We start from the raw sequence: 19,453 nt of genomic DNA, 5'->3' as shown, positions 1-19,453 counted from the left end.
CGCCTCGGCCTGTGCTACGAGCGTTCTGGCAGTTAGTGTGACTCGGGGGTGTTGACTCATTTAAACTAACATATTCATCCTGCTGTAACCAGCTTTCTGTAAGGCAAAATAAATCAATATGTTGATCAATTATTATATCATTTACTAACTTTTAATTTACTAACTAATTCACACCAAAGATCTTTGTCTCATCAGACCAGAGAATTTTGTTTCTTATGGTCTGAGAGTCCTTCAGGTGCCTTTTGGCAAACTCCAGGTGGGCTGCCATGTGCCTTTTACTAAGGAGTGGCTTCTATGTGGCCATACAGGCCTGATTGGTGGATTGCTGCAGATATGGCTGTCCTTTTGGAAGGTTCTCCTCTCTCCACAGAGGAATGCTGGAGCTCTGATAGATGAACCATCAGGTTCTTGGTCACCCCCCTGATTAAGGGCCTTCTCCCCCGATCATTCAGTTTAGAGAGGCGGCCATCTCTGGGAAGAGTCCTGGTGGATCTGAACTTCTTCCATATATGGATGATAGAGGCCACTGTGCTCATTGGGACCTTCACAGCAGCAGAAATATTTCTGTACTAGGCACGTGGAGATTAATCAATACAAATCGGTATCTAGATACAAACGTGTGCTACGCAAGTGTATCGATTCAGTGTGCATCGATTCAATTGAGGGGTGAAATCGTGGTCACGTCGCTGGCTGCGTGTTTGCATCGATTTTTTTCCAAGGCACATTGAATGCACCATCGCTGCTTCGCATTTTGAAAGTACATTTCTACCACAACAAAATGGAGATCCACGAGCGGTTGGAGATTTTTGACGCACCTAAACTATTTAAATCAGGCGTTTGGAGATACTTTGGCTGTACTTCGGACATTCCTCAGATTGTAAACCTCCAGCAAAACTCTAGTGAGAAAAGTATCTCAAATTACTTTTGCCAAGGCGGTGCTCTGTCAGTGAGTGACTCACTTTAAGTCACTCATTGAGAATGATGTTGTCTTATTGTACTGTTTAAGTTCTGACAGTGTGATGAAGCAGGTTCCACATATGAGTGAACCCACTCCTGTTCCTTAATGTTGAATCTGGTAAATTTGCTGCTTATAAGAAGTAAAACAAAGCTTCTGCCTCTAGTAGAATCAGAAAAAGAAGAAGAATACCATAGTACCAAACTGAATTACAGCTTCTTATTTTCTATTTCAATTTTTGGTATAATTTCTTTGCATCATGTTGAACCGCATCCTATTGCGCCAAATTGCATCGTATCGCATTGCGAGGAATAGAATCGCCATCAAATACATATCAAATCGCATTGAATTGGGAACAGGGGTGAATCATATTGCATCGTATCATCAGTATTGTCATGTATCGCTATATGTATCATATCAAGATGCATATCAAATCGTTTTCAGTGATGAGATTCACATGCCTATTCTGTACCCTTCCCCAGGTTTGTGCCTCGAGACAATCCTGTCTCAGAGGTTTACAGACAATTCCTTTGACTTCATGTTTGGTTTGTGCTCTGACAAGTCCTGTCAACTGTGGGATTTTATATGTAGACAGGTGTGTGACTTTCCAAATCATGTCCAATCAATTGAATTTACCCCAGGTGGACTCCAGTTACATTGTAGAAACATCTCAAGGATGATTAGTGGAAACAGGATGCACCTGTGCTCAATTTTGAGCTTGGAATACTTATGTACATGTTCCAAAAATCTCAAACTTTTTTCAACATTGTCATTATGGGCTATTGTGTATCAGTGGAAATTTTGTAATAATGCTGGAACATAACAAAATGTGGAAAAAGTGAAGCACTGTGAATACTTTCCGGATGCATGGTCAATCACTTTGTCCCAGGACCAGCCAAATATGGTATTTATTTTTTGATCAGCGTCACTTGACATCACTTGGGGCATGCTACAATAACTTCCATTTATAGTAGCTACCATTTATTAGTGATAAAAGTTGCACTTCATTTTCCTATCATTGCACATTCATGCTTGTGTTACATATGTTGTATGGTTTGTGGTGACCAATAAGCCTTATCTGTGTGATCATGATATATCCAAGTCTGTTTATAAACCATTACTTACTAACTCTACTCACTTATTTTGCATGTCATTTGTTGTGATTATCTCAAACATAATTTTCCATTGCTGCTACTGTGTTTGCAATATTGAGGACATATTTACGGTGAGATGCTTATGGGTAAGAATATGAATTCTCTGAATGCTTGTTGTGCAAAGTGTTCTTCAGTATATCACTTGAAACTGCAAGCACTTAGAGTCCCCAAGATAATTATGCAGATGGGCTCTGCCAAAATGGCACTTATGTCTTCAGGAATGCATTTTGCAGTCTTGGAACAGACCTGAGTCCAGTGTGAATGCTGTCAAAGCAGGTTTGTCCAGCTTCCAATGTTGTAATCGGAATGGGTCCAACTGCGTTTATTAGACATGTCAAACCAGCATCTCCATTGTGAAAGGAGTATTAATCTTCCCATATCCTAGAGGTAACAAGCATCTCAGTGGCAGTGAGCATCTGATTTAAAAGCTCAACAGAGGTGGATGGAGATAAATGAACCTACTAGCGGAGGAGAAACACACACAGGCATACACACAGAGGAAATGAGATGGGTGCTGGAGAGGGGGGACGCATCAGCATTTTCTTGCTGAGCTCAGCTCTGAATAGACGAGGATGGTATTGAATTTGATTGAAGAGGTGATCTGAATTGAAATGAATCCATGTCGTTATAATGCAATTTCATCATGGATATTATTCATCCATCTTCCTGCATTTTGTACTTGTGTTTTTCTGCCTGTAAAAATGATTTTGTGCAAATACACAGGTTAGTAAAAATAATCTGGACATTGCAGTCTTCAGGTTAAGACCACATGCCAATGTTGGGATATTCCTGATTGAAGCTGCATTTGTCGTCTTTGTTTGTGTTTAATCTCTGTGCTGCATCTCTACTTGAACAATGTCAAACAATCCACATGATGATAAATGGATTTTACATTACGAGTGCATGAATATGTGCTAAACGGTTAAAAATGATAGATATGGGGGTGTGGAGGGGGCGTGCTAACGTCTGATTTTCTATTTCATCTCTCTTTTATGGTGAACTGTTAAATCTCTCTCTCCCGTAATCCATTTCTCTCCTCTATTTTGCATATTTTAGGAACAGTAAAAGACAACCAACAAAAAAAGGAAAAGGAAAGGAAAGAGGAGAGGACACAGGGATGGAGGACCTAACTTTTTTCCTAAAAGTGGGGAGTGATGGGGGAGGGGGGAGAGAGAGAGACAAAAGAGGCAGATGGGGTCTTTGTGAAAGAGTGAAGGAGAAGAATTTACTCAACAATACATGAATAGGTGAGGTAGAGGAGGAGAAGGGGGAGAAACCAGCCACCTGCTGTCCTCCTCTTTCACTCACAGCACTCAGATTAAGTTTCCTTTCAGACGATTTGCTTTCTTTCTCACACACACATACACTTCTGCACTGTTGTTCCGTCTAGTTTGGCGTTTGTGTTTTTTCTCTCCTCAGTGTTATAGTGTAGTTGGGTAACTGTCACCTCCTTTTACTTTTCCTCCCTCTCCCCATGCTGTCATGCTCCCTCCTTCAAATGATAAAATCAGCCAAATGATCAAAGCTGTGTAACTCCTGCTGATGGACCTGAGGGTGAGCTCAGCCTCAGTTTCACATCATTGGCATTTGTCACTTCATTCATCAAAGTAAAAATCATGAATCTTTCTGCCTTGTGCTCCACAGTCCTGTGATGCTGTGTATAGTCACGTGACTCAATACATTTTCCATAAGACAAATGGGGCCCTATTTTGATGATTTATAGTGCACGGCCTAAAGCACGTTGTGCAAATGCATATGTGGGGTGTGCCCACCTCTACTTCGCTATTTTCACAGCGTGTCGTGCAAGCGAAAAAGGAAATCAGGTTGCTCTTGCCCTGTGTGCTGCTATACAGTGCTGCTGGAACCTCAATTTCCCTGAGGGAGTCTTCCCATGGGATTAATAAAGTTTTGTCGAATCTAATCTACAGTCTGTTGGTAACTATTATGAATATGGTGACAAAGCTACTTGCTTATTGGCCCACCAACTCAGGTGTCAAATTGCCACCTGCCAAATTGTACAAATTAAAAATACATCAGGTACTTTGACATCTGATCCAACTGTAAATAATTTTGTTTTTAAATCATATTTTGCCACTCTTTACATATCAGAGTTTCCTCCCAACTTTGGAAATATGCAGCAATTCCTTCATGACCTAGAAATCACTGCAGCTGGTACTTTAAAATCAGAAGTTGATGCTCACCTTAATCTGGAAGAGGTTTTATGCTCAGTTAAATTGTTAGTCAGGCAAATACCCTGGCCCTGATGGATTCCCTTCTATTTTGTTATAAGAAGTTTCATATGAAATTAGCCTTGTTACTTTTGTCAGTTTTTCAGGAATCATTGGAACAAGGTTCTTTTCCCACAAAACTGAGACAGGCCTCCATTTCATTACTGTTCAAGGAAAGAAAAAAATCTCACTTCCTGTGCTATTAGCCTCCTATCTGTACTAATAATGTACAATCAGACGATTTTACTTTGTCACGTGGTACACATCAAGGTTGTCCCCTCTCCCTTTTTGTTTTTCTTTAATCTTGAAAAAAAAATCAAGTTTAGTCTTAGAAGGAGGGCTGATGGGTTTCTAAAAGTGTGGCAACCATATATTTCTTATCTTAGATCCTTGAAAATATTGGACCTGAATAAAATGATTGTCATGGGAGTGTGTTTTTTATTATTATTATTATTATTATTATTATTATTGATTTAACGTTTACCTGAGTAGGGTATTGCAAAGTCTTTGTGTCCGTTTGTTCATCTGTCTGTGCTCAGCATAAGTCCAGTCCTATTACTGCCAGGGTCTTCAAATGCACAGGGAGCATTCTTGGGACACAGACCTTGGACAAATTCAAAGATGGGTAACCTTGACCAATTCTAACGGATCAAAAGGTCACATTCTTTCTACACACTTTTTAATTGATTACATGCTCATCTGAGGGTATTTCAGCATTGCATTCTATATTTTAATTGTTATTATTTGGAGGTCCTCTTGGTTGGAAATTGGTGTTTGATATTTGTGAAGGTTGTGGCACACAACTATTTGATTGCACCTTTATTGTGTTTGCACTTTGTAAGGGATATGCTGGTGTTTTGTTTTGTCCTTTGATGAAAAATGATAAATGTTTAAAAAAAAAAAAAGTAACTTTTTTGTTTGTTTTCATAATGCAACTTTTTTCTTTCCCTCAGGGGTACCCACCATCCATGCAGTCTGACTACCAGCCTACAGGGGGCAGTATGTTTCACAGCGGAGCAATGATTTCACCATCGGTGGACTACCACCAACTGGGTCGACACACACCCAGCCACCAGCACCCACTCTACTGGACTTCTGATTTCCATGGCAATGGGTAGGTGTAACGTGTCCAACTTTCACTAACTGGTCTTTGTACCTGAAGGATTCATATGTATCTTCAGCAGGGAGCAGATTGTGCCTTTTTTTTAAATGGGCTCCCGCTAATTTAGTTTACTCATCTCAGTGTAGTGGTATGAATTATATGCTGTATAGGGCTGCCACAATTATTCGAGCAGTCACGATTACATCGACTATCAAAATAGTCTGTGGCTAATTTAATAATCGATGTCATCATTTATTTTTTTAAGCTTTATTTATCTCTTAAAACTGCTCCTGAATCTTTCGCCCAAACAGCTAATTAATATAACTAGCGTGTTGTCCATGGGGATCCACGGGCTCTATATTGGGTAGTGTTTATAAAATAGGTAGCTGACATTTTTCAAGGGTGGTAATAAATTAAGCAAAGTTTCTATAAGGAGTTATAATGGTGTGTGAGTCCAGAATGTTTTTAGAACCTTAGACCTCAACAATTTTCAGAAGAGGAACTCAACCCTTTTATTTCCCATAAATTATGTAATTTTTAATGTTAAATTACTGTCTTAATGTATTTAGAAATTGTTTATGTTCTTGTTAATAATAATAATAATAGTGTTATTTTAATATCTGCAGCATCCATGTGCCCAGTGTTAATTTATTTCCCACAGCATTAGGGTGGTTCTCTACAGTATGCCAAAAATAAAAATGTGACGTTATTAAGGTGCTTCCTGACACAGTTGTTCATCTTTATGAAAAAGGTTACTGCAAAAATTTTATTTTGAAACGACTATTCTAACCACGCGAGGTGAAAATTGCAATAGCTGAGCAATTAGTTCAAACCAGCAGTAGTAATGCACCTGTTCACAAATGAAATACAAATTGAAGCAACAATCGTTTCTCCTTTAACTGACCATACAGGAGAGATAAAAAAGTATTGCATGTCACTGTCCACCTATTTGGTGAAAACAAACAGTCATGGAGAGTGGCGTTTGGTTCAGATTTTCTTTGCCTCTGAGAGCTGAAGTTATACCATTCAACAACTTGCAGCAGTTATTGGCGCTGCTGTTCATCCTTCGTTAGGATCTGATTGTTATCCTGGATAAGTGCAACTCCTCGCTCAGCAAAATCATTGACAGCAGCAGTGTTATCCAGGACCTGCTGTGACCACTGAAATGATGGGTCATCCTGCAAGGGGTCCTTGATGAAGAAGTCCATGTTGACGTTGAAGGCCTCAAAAAATGCGACCTGAGGCAGGTGTAACAAAGTCTGCCACTAATTCCACTAATGAACTAATGTATCCAGTCCGTAACTCAAAATGTCACTCAGACGTCACAAAAAACAGGGGCGAGGCGGCAGTGGATCAAATCTCATTTTCAAATCTCATATTAAATTTCATCTAAATTATTTTTTCCCTTAAAGGAACCAAAAAATGAAGAAGCATCTTTTATTTTGAGCCCTTGTCAACTTAGCGGATGTCAGAAATCTCAGTTTACTCTTGTTTTAATACCTGCAGCATCCATGAACCCAGTGTTGTTTTAATACCCATACCATCCATCAGCTCATTGTTACTTTTAAGTCGGTTGTTGTATCTCTAACATGAAGATTTATCTTGTTACTTTTGTCTCTTATCCTCAGAGGTCTTCAGAGAGACACACCGCTGTTCCTGAGCTAATCTAAGGACATGCCAAACATCAGCCACCCCTTTCTACTGCCACTCTGTGGAACCCCAGAAACGGACTCAGTACCAACTCCAAGTCACTCAGACTAACATTTCAGACAAAAATAAAAAATAATAAAGGGGTGGGGTGGATTTTCAAAAACATGATAATCTGCTGCTGCAGCATCGTGTAAGCCTGAGAGGAAAGATAAAAAGTCAAATTAAATCTGTAACTTTCCACAGAGAATGTCTGTTGTGTCATGTAACCCATAACAGTTTTCATGTAATTCTTCACAAAATCACGTCAGTCGAATGACGATGGCTGAAATCAGGCTGCTTCATAGAACAGCTCCTGAAGCCACATTTTTCTGATGGAAGAATTTAAAATTTCATATTCACGCTGAGGATCTGCTGGGGTGGAAAAATACAATTTAATTATCCAAATAGACACATCAAGCGGGGTTTTGTGATGAAACAGTCTTTGAATAGACGCGAGGACGTTTCGCTTCGCATCAAGCAACCCAGTCCAGTCGAAGAGTCAAGCTTCTCTACTATGGAGACCACCTGGACAACTGAGAGTCTACACAGAAACAGTCTTTGAAATAGGACAGGTCCCACTTCGCTTCCCATCACGTTTTCTGTTAATAACAGATTTTAATTCAAACTGTGTGAAGCTCTTCGACAAGTATGAATGGTTCATTGAGCTGCATGCTCTGCTGTCATCTCTCTTTGCAAAGGTTATTTAAGAATCTATAATTTGCCAGTTTACTTGTATTTTATTGTCTGTAAAATATAAACTTTTGTTTTCAAGTTAATGACGATAGGATTAGGGGTGTCACAGTACACGTATTTACATTGAACCGTACGGTACATACGTGACAGTTCGGTGCACATAATTGTATGCAGAACACACAGTAAAACTCTGCACAGTACGATTGTATACACAGTCGTATTTGTTTCCATAAGCTGAGTAGCGTTGCTTATGTCCACAGACCGTATCCCTGTCGTCTTCTGCTCTGTGCAGGAGGTAAGGTCACCCTGCTCTCTGTGTGTGGCAATCAGAGAGAACAGTGAACCAACCAGTTGAGGCAAGCAACCGCATTAGTCCACTCTTAAACGTACAAATAAATGTACCTTTTTCTTCCAAAATATGAACCTAAAAGCGAACGTGTAAACAGATCCGCATTTGTATTGAATCACTGCCTCTCTATGAGATCAACATGGTGCAACACCACCAATGTATGAAAAAAGTTGACATTTTATATGAATTAGTGTAAAATTTCACAGATGAGATGGTCGCAGAATAGCGACATTGTGTACAGTGATTTTAAATCTGTACCAGAGTAAGGTTTTATGAGGTGCTGTCATTTGTGTAAAAACCAAACTAACTTAAAACAGACAAAATATTGAAGGCAGTCTGGCCCAACACAAAACAAAACACGCTAGCTACACAGTAAATTTATCCAATGCGAATGACAAGAGATGTAATCCACTTCATAAACATATAATCAAAAAAGATAGTTTACATTTAGACTTTGTTTCACAGTGCTGAAGTGGCTAAAGGCAACTCTCAGCTGCTCACAGATTACAACTACTGTATAAAGATTTGAAGAATTTTCAAAAACAGAGCTGTCCATGATGTTAAAACTGAGGTGTGAACTGAACTGTGACTTCTGTGGACTGTGACACCCCTGGATAAGACGGTCTCTCTGTTAACGTGTCTTGGCAGCAACAGCAGCCATCAAGATTTTCTCATTTTTACATTCTGATGTGTTTGACAATAAAGTCGGTGCTGCACTGATGTGCAGTCATCACTCCTACACCAGTCTTTTGTTTTATGTATCGCAGACTATTTATTTCCAAACATTTTGTGGGGAAATTCTCTATATGTTAAATGTCAAACCACCGTGTCCGTCCTCACTTCTGCATTTATTAACAGCAGAGATTTGAGAGTAAACATATATTTTTTTGTTTTGTAATCTAGTATTTTGTGTCTGATTACAGCAATAAATTTAAGTAAGTCCAGATCAATTACTCGTAGAAAAGAACAGCAACAACAACAAACTACTTTTTTTGGCCTCGCCCCAAAGCAGACAAAGCCTGTAATGGCAGTCAGTGTCTGTCTACGGTGGATCCAGAAAGTATTTATGGCGCTTCACTTTTCCACATTTTTTGTTACAGCCTTATTCCAAAATAAATTAATTTTTTCCCCTCAAAATTCTTCACACAATACCCCATAATGACAATGTGAAAAGTTTTTTTTTTTTTATTTTTGCAAATTTATTAAAAATATAAAACTAAGAAACCACATGTACGTAAGTATTTATAGCCTTTGCTATGAAGCTTTAAAATTGAACTCAGGTGCATCCTGTTTCCACTGATCATCCTTGAAATGTTTCTATAGCTTAAAGAGTAGTTGACACCAAAAAATGTGCACACATAACTACTAAAAATTATGAAATGTTGATATTTTGAAAAATCCTAAACAAAAGTGGACGATAAATGCACTCATGAAAGGTAAATCTTAATAACAACGGCTGTCTGAAGCATGCACTCCATTGCAGCTGTCAGCCACGGCCACGTTGCTGCGTCATCGGGAAAACACAGCCAGCTGATTCAAGCCAAAATCAACAATAAACACGTCGGAGATCGAGCTATTTTCGGTTGATTTTTTTTTTTTTTTTTTTTCTTTCTAGTGTGGAGCTTTTTTTGTGAAGTCCAGTCTGAAGGTGATTCTGAAGATGTCTTTGAAGAAGCTGTGGGGGATACAGCCTCATCATTTTGAGTCTTTTAGATGACGAGGGAGATGAAAGCTTGAAAGAAGACTTTCAGTCTGACAACAGTGACGATATTGGCAGACTTCAGAACACAGAATGGTTATTATAACAACAACAAAAAAATTAATGCGGGTCAGTTTCAGTATCCGGGCATTGTTGATAAAGTTTTTTATTTTTTTTATTGCCAGCTATTTGGTCATAATTGACTGATAAGACCCCTTAAAAATGTGTTTATCATCCTTGACATCAGAAAAAAGTGGTGAGGATGTGCAGATTTTTTATTTAGGATTTTTTTTTTTTTCTTAGAAATACATACATTTCAAACCTAAAAAAATGATACATACACAGCACCTTTGAGGGACTGAAAATATGTTAAGATAAATCTAGTTTCCTTCTTGAATACAGTCAGTGTAATGTACATTAGTAGCACGATAAGCTGTGTGTGAGTGAAACGCAGCCACATAGCTGTTCTGTTGTCAGTGAAATTTGCCAAAAAATAAAAAAATTTAATGCAGGCTGATTCCGGCATGTGGGCAGGGATGATAAACTAATGTTTTTTTTTTATTGTTTTGTTTTTTTAATGGGGTCTAATGAGAAGGCCAGCTTGCAATCTACTTACTGCGTGTTTAGCCTGCTGGTCCACAGCTTCTAACTTTTGGTTCCACCTGAAGTCTCACCCTGTTGAGCCCCCGGTGGAAAAATAGTCAGCACAGCTGGGTGAACCACTTATCTCTCGTACATCAAACTTCTTTAATTCACTCATTCCGATGCACGTGATCCTTATAAAGAAATAAGCTGACTCAATCTGCACGAGTGTTTGAACAAAAGTCTAACAGATCGAGCCGGCAAAACTCCAGATATGAAGCACTTACACACGGAGATACGTCCGATCGCGAACAAAAGAAATGGAACCGCTAAGGCAATGGTTCTTCCGCTGATGTCACTTCTTCCTTCTCCAATTTCGTGACGCTCCCGGAAGTTCGTTTTTAGTGGTGCGCAGTTCAAAATCAGAATATTTATCTCTTCAGTAACTGCACACCGGGAAAGCATTCATTTCAAGCTGTTGTTTAATTTTAGTCTTAAAAATACTCAACAAAACATTACATATGTCACCTACACTTTAACTGGAAATTTATTTGACTGGACATGATTTGTAAAGGCACACACCTGTCTATGTATAAGGTCCCACAGTTGACTGCATGTCAGAGCACAAACCAAACGTCCAAAGGAATTATCTTTAGACCTCTGAGACAGGACTGTCTCGGAGCACAAATCTGAGGAAAGGTACAGAAACATTTCTGCTGCTTTGAAGATCCCAATGAGCACAGTGGCCTCCATCATCCATAAATGGAAGAAATTCTGATCCACCAGGACTCTTCTTAGAGCTGGCCACCCATCAAAACTGAGCGATTGGGGGACAAGACCCTTAGTCAGGGATGCGACCAAGAACCCAATGGTCACTCTGTCAGCGCGGCACCATTCCTCTGTGGAGAGAGGAGAACGTTCCAGAAGGACAACCATCTCTGTAGCAATCCACCAATCAGGCCTGTATAGCCTGACAGAAGCCGCTCCTTAGTAAAAGGCACGTGGCAGCCTGACTGAAGTTTGCCAAAAGGCATCTGAAGTACTCTCTGAACATGAAAAACAAAATTCTTTGATCTGATGAGACAAAGATTGAACTCTTTGGAGTGAATCCCAGGCATCATGTTTTGAAGAAAGCAGGCACCATCCCTACAGTGAAGCATGGTGGTGGCAGCATCATGCTGTGCGGCGGGAACTGGGAGACTAGTCAGGATTGAGGGAAAGATGAATGCAGCAATGTACAGAGACATCCTGGATGAAACCATTCTCATTCTCCAGAGAGTTCTTGGCCTGAGACTGGGGCGACGGTTCATCTTTCAGCAGGACAATGACCCTAAGCACAGAGCCAAGATTTCAAAGAAGTGGCTTCAGGACAACTCTGTGAATGTCCTTGAGTGGCCCAGCCAGAGCACAGACCTGAATCCGATTGAACGTCTCTGGAAAGATCTGAACATGGCTGTGTACCAACCCTCCCCATCTAACCTGATGGAGCTTGAGAGGTGCTACAAAGAGGAATGGGCAAAACTGCCCAAAAATAGGTGCACCAAGTTTGTGGCATCATATTCAAGAAAACTTGAAGCTGTAATTTGTTGTGAGGCTGGGGGTGCCTGGCTGTCTTTTGTTTCTGTCTTTTGTTTTTCCTTCCAGGTGGTGCGCGTTTAGGACTGAGTGGCTGTGTGGCTGAATTATCAGGACCTCACCCTGATTACCTGAGGCTGATCATGTGCAGCTCGTCAGGACTCACAGCTGTGGTGCATCTACACGGATTGGAGCATGGTGGCATTTAAGTCTGGAGTACACAGTGTGTATTTGCCAGAGACTCGACCTTGTGACCAGACGGGTGAGATCGTCGTCTTGAGAGCCATCTCATCATCACGGATGCAGAGAACGTCCAGGTTTGATGCATGGTCTGTGAAAGAGGAGGGGGTGAGGTCTCACGCTCGTCAGCACACTTCCTGAGGTACGTTAGGTTTTGTGACTAACATAAGTACAGTCAGTAAATGTGGTGTCCCTCACACCTTATTATATTGAGCTGTTATGTTAGTCGTTTAATCAGCTTCCACTGCAGTTGAGTAATGTGAACTGGGTGTTCCATGCCTGCAGAGAGGGAAGCTGATTAATGATTAAGCCAGGAAGTGTTTGCTGTTTATGTACACCTTTGAGCGGTCTCTCTGTGTGTGGAGTGTGGACTCACATGATGGTTTCTTCTTTCACAGACTCGGTTTGTCGCGGCCACCTGGGGGGTGTCGGCGGGGTCCTTGGGTCCAAACTGTTTCTGGCTCCGGACCGTTTGTGCAGCTGGGAGCGCACCGTAAATCCACCACGCCAGACCGCGCACTCATTTGTTGTCTTTTTTTCACATCACTGTTATGTCATTAAATTTTGTTATCCTTTGTACCGTGCTCTGCTTATTTTATACTGGGTCCTTCAAACGCTGGTCGGTTCTCCGTCCTGCGTCCGACACATAACAGTAATTGCTGCCAAAGGTGTATCAATAAAGTATTGAGCAAAGGGTGTGAATACTTATGTACGCGTGATTTCTTAATTTATTTTTTTTAATAAATTAGCAAAATTTTCAAAAAAACTTTTTTCATGTTGTCATTATGGGATGTTGTGAGTAGAATTTTGAGAGTAAAAATGAATTTACTCCATTTTGGAATAAAGCTGTAACATAATAATATGTGGGAAAGTGAAGTGCTGTGAATACTTTCCGGATGCACTGCACTGTATTGTTGTGCGGTTATTAAATTATGACAGGCAGGACTCTATTTTATAGGTATATATATTTTATAGGTACTAGCCATATTGAAGCCCCCCCACACACACACACTGTTCTTTTTTTATTAACGCAAACATCACATTTCTAATGTGTAGTCAAACCAGGTCAAACCATCTTGTATACCTTAGATCACACCTGGGAGTCAGAACCCTTTTTAAAGTTGGGGGAGGAATATTGAGTTGGGGGGTCTGGGGGACCAATTTGGTGCATTCCCGTCTGTTAAAATGCACAGGAATGCACCAAAAAAAACCCCACCATTTTTCTAGAAAATGGTGCAGTTTGGTCCCCCAGATCCCCCAACTCAATATAGCTAGCTTTCAAGCTTACCTCTCTTTTCAAAGAATTTGGTTAGCAGCTGCTTTCCCTCATTTAGTTTTCTTTCCCTGTCCTTTTTTCCTCTTCTTTTTTGAAATCCGGACTTTGATTTTTTTAGGAAAGACATTTTATTTCAGCCTAAACACTATGGCTGCAACTAACGATTATTTTAGTTATCATCAGTCAATTATTTTTTAGATTAATAGTTTTTGTTTTTTGTTTTTTTTACTTACATGTACGTTTTGCCATCATTTCTTTAAGTGAGTTATTATTAAAAGGCCTTTATCACGCAACATCAACGTTTCAGCTTGTAACAAAGTTATGTTATATTGTCATCAAAAACATACCTGGAGTAGTGTTTTGATTTATTTTGCACATACATACATCACCGACACACCACAAAGAGATTTCTATCAGGTTTCACCTGATTATGGCCATTTTTAGATGCCTATAGCAACTATCTCAACCACTGACAACATATTACAGCAAGAGTCCACAAAACTATTTTAAAGGCCTGACTAAAGTGTAATATGTGATCTTTAAAAACATATTTTCATGAAAAAAGACAAATGTGCAGTTAACTGCATTTTATTTTTTCTTGTGTAAACACAGATGTGGTTTGACTGACACAAATTGTCATTAAACTTAAATAAAATGGGTGAAGTGGAGGTTTAAGAGTCATTAGGTGTTCACAGGAAACATTTATTTCTATATTTATTTATTTATGTTCATTGTTAGTTGGATTTATCTTTTCTGTTGTGTCAGGTTCTTTTGTTTCTTTCTCTAAAATTGTATTGTAGCATTACTGGTTATTATTACTATTATTGTTGTTGCTATTATTACTAATATATACATAAAAAATAAATTAAAAAATATTACAATTTGTAATACATTTTACTCTTTTAGCACACAAATGTGCTGACAGCTGCAACAGCGTAATGCTAACTTTAACACTGAAAACATCGGCCCCATTTTTAAGTTATAAAATACATCTATCAACTGTTTCAGAAGACCATAACAGGTCAGATTAACATAAAAAGGTAAATATTACTCACAGGCATATGCTCTTTGGGTTTTAGTGGGGAAAAATTAAGATAAAGTGAAATAAAAAATGAATGAATCAACAAAGCAGCAGATCGAATCACTGCTTCGATTGGTTCAAGGTTCAAAGCAAAGCCGCGCTGCAGAAACGGTTGATTTATATGGAAGAAATGAAACATTTGCGGTAAAACAAAGTTATTTAACAACTAATCGATGACTAAATTAGTTGACAACTATTTTAGTAATCGATTAAATCGATTAGTTGTTTCAGCACTACTAAACACCTCCTCTTTCTATCAGATCCCGTTTGGGATGTGTGTGTGTGGGGCAGAGGGCCGCCTGTGCACCTGGACTAAACCTTTGTACAACTGTAGAGTTGGGAAGGGACCTCAGAGATCTTTCAGTATTATTGTTAGAGCAGAATTATGTTCCGCAACATTTATACATTCATTCTAATTATATTCTTTTACAACATGAATTGTATGAACATTAATGATATGCAACACAACAATGTATTTAATGCCAGTTTTTTGTGCCCCCCATGCTCTGGGGCCTGGGTATATAGGTACCCAGGGTACAACTCAAAATTTGGCACTTCCTGTGTGGGACACAGTGTACCATGAGTGAGTGTCACTTCACTGGTATTATTGTTAAAACGTTATCTTTGTACCAGAAAATTGTATTGTTATATTGGTGCACAATAAGTTGTGGCTACGCTATGGCTGATCTTGATACACTGTCAACTTTAAATGCAGATCTTGGTTCAAAAAATGTTGGGCACACCTGATGTACACTAACGCTGCAGTCCTCATAGTTGCCACTTTGAAGGACACTAGAGGGTAAAATAATTACTGAACATCTGGTATATTGATGTGTTATCTGGACTGTTGCTTAATGGCTTTGACAATGTGTATAAATCTCATTTTCTCATGCCTCTTGCACGTCATACAGCTGCATTGACAGGACAATATGTCAGTGTAAAATCTAACACTGTCCTCACATTACTTCAGAGAAATGGCCCCATCATAAACATTGGGATGATTTGCTAATTGTTATCTTTGTTACTAAGACTACACATTTCATCCTAATACTCCAGATTCACAAAGAATGAGGTTTTACAGCTGACAATACACCTACATGTCAAAGGCCCACACTGCCCCCTTATGGCCAAGAGTGAGGGTGCAATTAAGTGCAACATATTAAAGGATGCAAGTTGTTAGGTTTGGTTTCTCCCAACTTTGCATTTCCCTCTGACTTCACTGTTTCTCTTTTATATTCCAGCCAGGAACATATTAAATTTTCAGTGTCAAACATTAAACTTGGAGTCGGAAACCATCAGCCGTGATCGCACTGTAAAGATTTGATGATAAACCAAACGGCAAGTAGAGGTCTTCTCAAGTCACAGTGTGACTTGAGAAGAGCTGCCAAACTTGAAACCCAATCCAGCTGTGACAACTCGTCACCATCTGGCACACGCATCACCATGGAGACCGACTGCTCCATGTTCATGTGCTCACTCACTCGCCTGCCACACTTTCTTTGAAAATCTCTAAATGCATGTTACTTTATTACTCCTGGCTTTCATTTTATTGAACACAGATCCTTACGAAATATTCCAAAAATAGTAACCCTGTTTATTCTCAGATTTAAGACAAATGGTAAAACATTTGCATCTTTAACAACAGAATAAGTCTGAATGTGGTTTGGAGCTCTAGCGTATTTTTCTCTCCAGTGCGGTGGGAGGCCGGTTGGAGGTTTTCTCCGGAAGCACGAGCCTCAGCCTCCTCCTGGGGGAGGAACCTCCATCCTCTGACAGGTACTCATGTTGTACCAACGGCAGGGCTGCAGGTGTCCCAGACACGTCTGCGGTACTGCCAGACGCTCCGTCTGCATGTCCTTCAGGTGGAGACGCACCTTCACCTGTGGGGTCAAGAGTCAACGACCCAAGTGCACTCGCAGCTTGTGTCACGGGGTTATCAGAAGTGTTTAGTCTGGAAGCCTGTGAGGCCGCCGGGGACACGGCAGCACCCGGAGGTGCCTGAGACTGCAGAGGTAGGCTTGTGTTCTGGGGTACTGGAGTATCCGGTGGAAGCTGGTGTGCTTTCTCTGGGCCTGGCCCCTGGACTGGATCAGAGTTCTGCTGTGTTCTAAGAGAAGCGATATCAAGAGTTTCCTGGCTCTGAACCAGTGTAGGCCCAGGTAAACTCAGAGCTGCGTTAGAGGAAATCGCTTTAACTGAGCTGCTGGAGAACAGCGTGCTGGCTGTCGGAGCCACGGACAACAGGTTCCCTCCCTGAGGAGTGCGGCTGCTGACGCTCAGCTGCGAGTCGGCTGCTCCCAGCAGAGAGATGTTACTGGTGGCAGAGAGGGAGAAGGGATGCTGGGAAGAGAGCAGCCCCCCACCCAGAACCAAACCCGTTCCTAGGAAGTGACCTGCTGCAGTCTGCAGACTTTGCCCCAGTCCAACACTAGTAGCTCCGCCCCCCTCTGCTCTGGTCATACCTGAGTGGTCTGTGGTGGTCGTGATGTCATTAGGGGTGGTCTCAGAAGTTTTCTGGTTACTTTGCTCTCCTCCATTAGACATTTTGCTCTTCTTTTCACCTTCTCCGTCTTTGTCTTTCTTCTTCTCGTCCTCATTTGGTCCTTTTATTCGGGAGGATTTCTTTACTTTCTCGCTGCTTTTTTTTGATTTGCGATCACAGCTTCCTTTGCTAGCCTTTTCTTTAACATCCTTCCTTTTCTCTTTGCTTCCTTTTGCTTTCTTAGAGCTGCTTTTCTCCGAGTGCTCCCTTTTCCTCTTAGGATGGACTCTGTTTTTCTGCAGGGAGTTTAGGTTCAACTTTCCCTTCAGTGAACGGCCCGACTGGATTTTACCGTTGCATCTCCTGGATCCTTCCTCTTTTCCTTGCACCATTTCCTTTCTGTTTTCTCCTCTATCCAGCATTCCTGAACTCTGCAGATCAAACATCACCCTTCTGGGTTCTCTCCTCATCCCTGCATTTGTACCTGGATCAGATGGATCATACCAAACGTTTTGGAGTCTATGTTGAGATACAGGCACAGCGGAGTCTCTTGTGCCCATGTGAGTCCTGTATGCCCTGTGGCAGGTCTCACAGTGTAACGACTCTGGTCCTCTGTAGGCATCAGCAGGCAGGACTTCATGTCTTAAGCCATTCTGGCTGAAGCTTTCTCTCTGTGGATGAGAATACGAGTTTTTGCTGCTGTGTGAAGGCAGCTTGTTGACCGGGACAACAGTGTTCCTGGGCTGCTGCCTCCTCTCTTCCATCATCATCCTTAATCGCATCCCCTCCTTTGCCTTCATCCCTCCATTCATCCTGTTGTCCCACCTCCTCTGGTTTGGCCCCGCCCCTCTCGCTCCATTTGAGCTGCAGTCTCGGCACTGAAAATGGATTCTGTCCTGAACTACGCCGCTGTGACTCTCTAGTGCAGCCTCCCTGTCACATGACGGCCTGCTGTTGGCCTGTGAGAAGAGGCCCCGCCTCTTGTTACTCCCATCTAACTGATTGACATGGTTGACTGCTGTGCTGCTTTCATCCCCTTCTTGTTTCTGTCTCATACTTTCTTTGAGTTTCTTTCTGCGAGACACTTTACAGCAAATCAGGACGATCAACAATGTCAAACCGACACCACCTGAAATGCAACAAGACACAACAGCTCAAACACACATTCATCTATCAGAATCATTCCATGTGCAGCACCTTTAAATGTCACAGAATAATTATTAAATCTAATTGTTGATCTTCTCACCAGCCAAGGAGACAACAGCAGCGATGGCCACATCTCGAGCATGAAGTTGAGGCATCACACTCCTCACTGCTTTGGTCTGTATGCTGCTCTTCTGATTGAATGGGACACAGTTGGCACCAGTTAACTCAAGCACAGTGGTTACAGCCGGGTTGTCAGGACTCACGCACACCATCTGATGACCATCATACAGTATCTGAGAACAGCAGAGGGCCGGGACAGGACAAATCACACTATAAACCATATCCCGGGACAGGACAAATCACACTATAAACCATATCAATTGGAGTTCCATGCTTGTGTGCTCCATCCACATCTGATCAACCATGTCAGCTGACTGCTAGCTCTTGGCTGACTAAGTTAATTAGTTGTGAATAGGTTCTCGCTAGCAGCAAGGTTATGCCCTCGAGTTATACCATACATTATCCAAAGTAATACAAGTCAATTGTTTACTCATATAACAGATATAATAACTAATCATCCATCAAACATATACAGGAAAAGCAAACTGAAGGGGTAATGATGAATATCATCAGTGCATAAGACCCATGGGTAGGTTGTGAGACACAAGGAGAAAGAAAATTTCTGGACTGAATTAGATGAGGTGGTGGAGAGTGTGCACAAGCATGAAAGAGTGGTGATTGGAGTGGATTTCAATGCGTATTTTGGTGAAGGGAACAGAGGTGATGAGGAAGTAATGGGTAGATAAGGTACCAAGGAAAGGAATGTGGAAGATGGTGGTAGATTTAGCAAAAAGGATTGAAATGGCTGTGTGGCAGGGGAGAGCATAGCTAGACAGCATTGATAGTTTGTAGAGTGAAACTGAAGAGAAGAAGAGGAAGAAAGAGCTGAACTAAGGGTCAGAAAGTAAAAGATGACAGAGGGAGACTGTTGTGTGAAATTTATAAAGGTGGGGAGGCAGGCAGTGCTTGTATTTAAGTAATTTTGGACAACTAGAAAACTACTGCAGATGTGGTGATGAGGATAGCTAGGAAGGTACTGGGTGTGACAGAGGATAGAGGAAGAAAGACTTGGTGGTAGATATTCAGAAAAATACAAGTAAAAGGAGGTTAGAAAAAAACTATTTGGGATAATTACAGAGATG

General features: G+C 40.8%; 2 protein-coding genes across 4 annotated transcripts in view; one reads left to right on the top strand and one right to left on the bottom strand.

Moving 5' to 3' along the window:
• Positions 1-7,566, top strand: part of tox (thymocyte selection-associated high mobility group box) — a 209,478-nt gene extending 201,912 nt beyond the window's left edge. For both annotated transcript variants that reach the window (XM_034182971.1, XM_034182972.1), the window contains 2 exons: positions 5,291-5,451; positions 7,068-7,566. In XM_034182971.1, the coding sequence (XP_034038862.1) occupies positions 5,291-5,451; positions 7,068-7,104 (198 nt within the window). In that variant the 3' untranslated portion in view covers positions 7,105-7,566. The remainder of the gene's footprint in view (positions 1-5,290; positions 5,452-7,067) is intronic.
• An 8,565-nt stretch (positions 7,567-16,131) lies between these two features.
• Positions 16,132-19,453, bottom strand: part of lrrc53 (leucine rich repeat containing 53) — a 27,429-nt gene continuing 24,107 nt past the window's right edge. For both annotated transcript variants that reach the window (XM_034183799.1, XM_034183800.1), the window contains exons 7-8: positions 18,352-18,544; positions 16,132-18,234 (exon numbers count right to left, since the gene is read on the bottom strand). In XM_034183799.1, coding sequence (XP_034039690.1) covers positions 16,295-18,234; positions 18,352-18,544 — 2,133 coding nt within the window. In that variant the 3' untranslated portion in view covers positions 16,132-16,294. The remainder of the gene's footprint in view (positions 18,235-18,351; positions 18,545-19,453) is intronic.

The sequence above is a fragment of the Thalassophryne amazonica genome, chromosome 12, assembly GCF_902500255.1.
Source record: "Thalassophryne amazonica chromosome 12, fThaAma1.1, whole genome shotgun sequence".
Classification (NCBI taxonomy): Eukaryota; Metazoa; Chordata; class Actinopteri; order Batrachoidiformes; family Batrachoididae; genus Thalassophryne; species Thalassophryne amazonica.
This window is presented reverse-complemented; position numbering and strand designations above follow the sequence as displayed.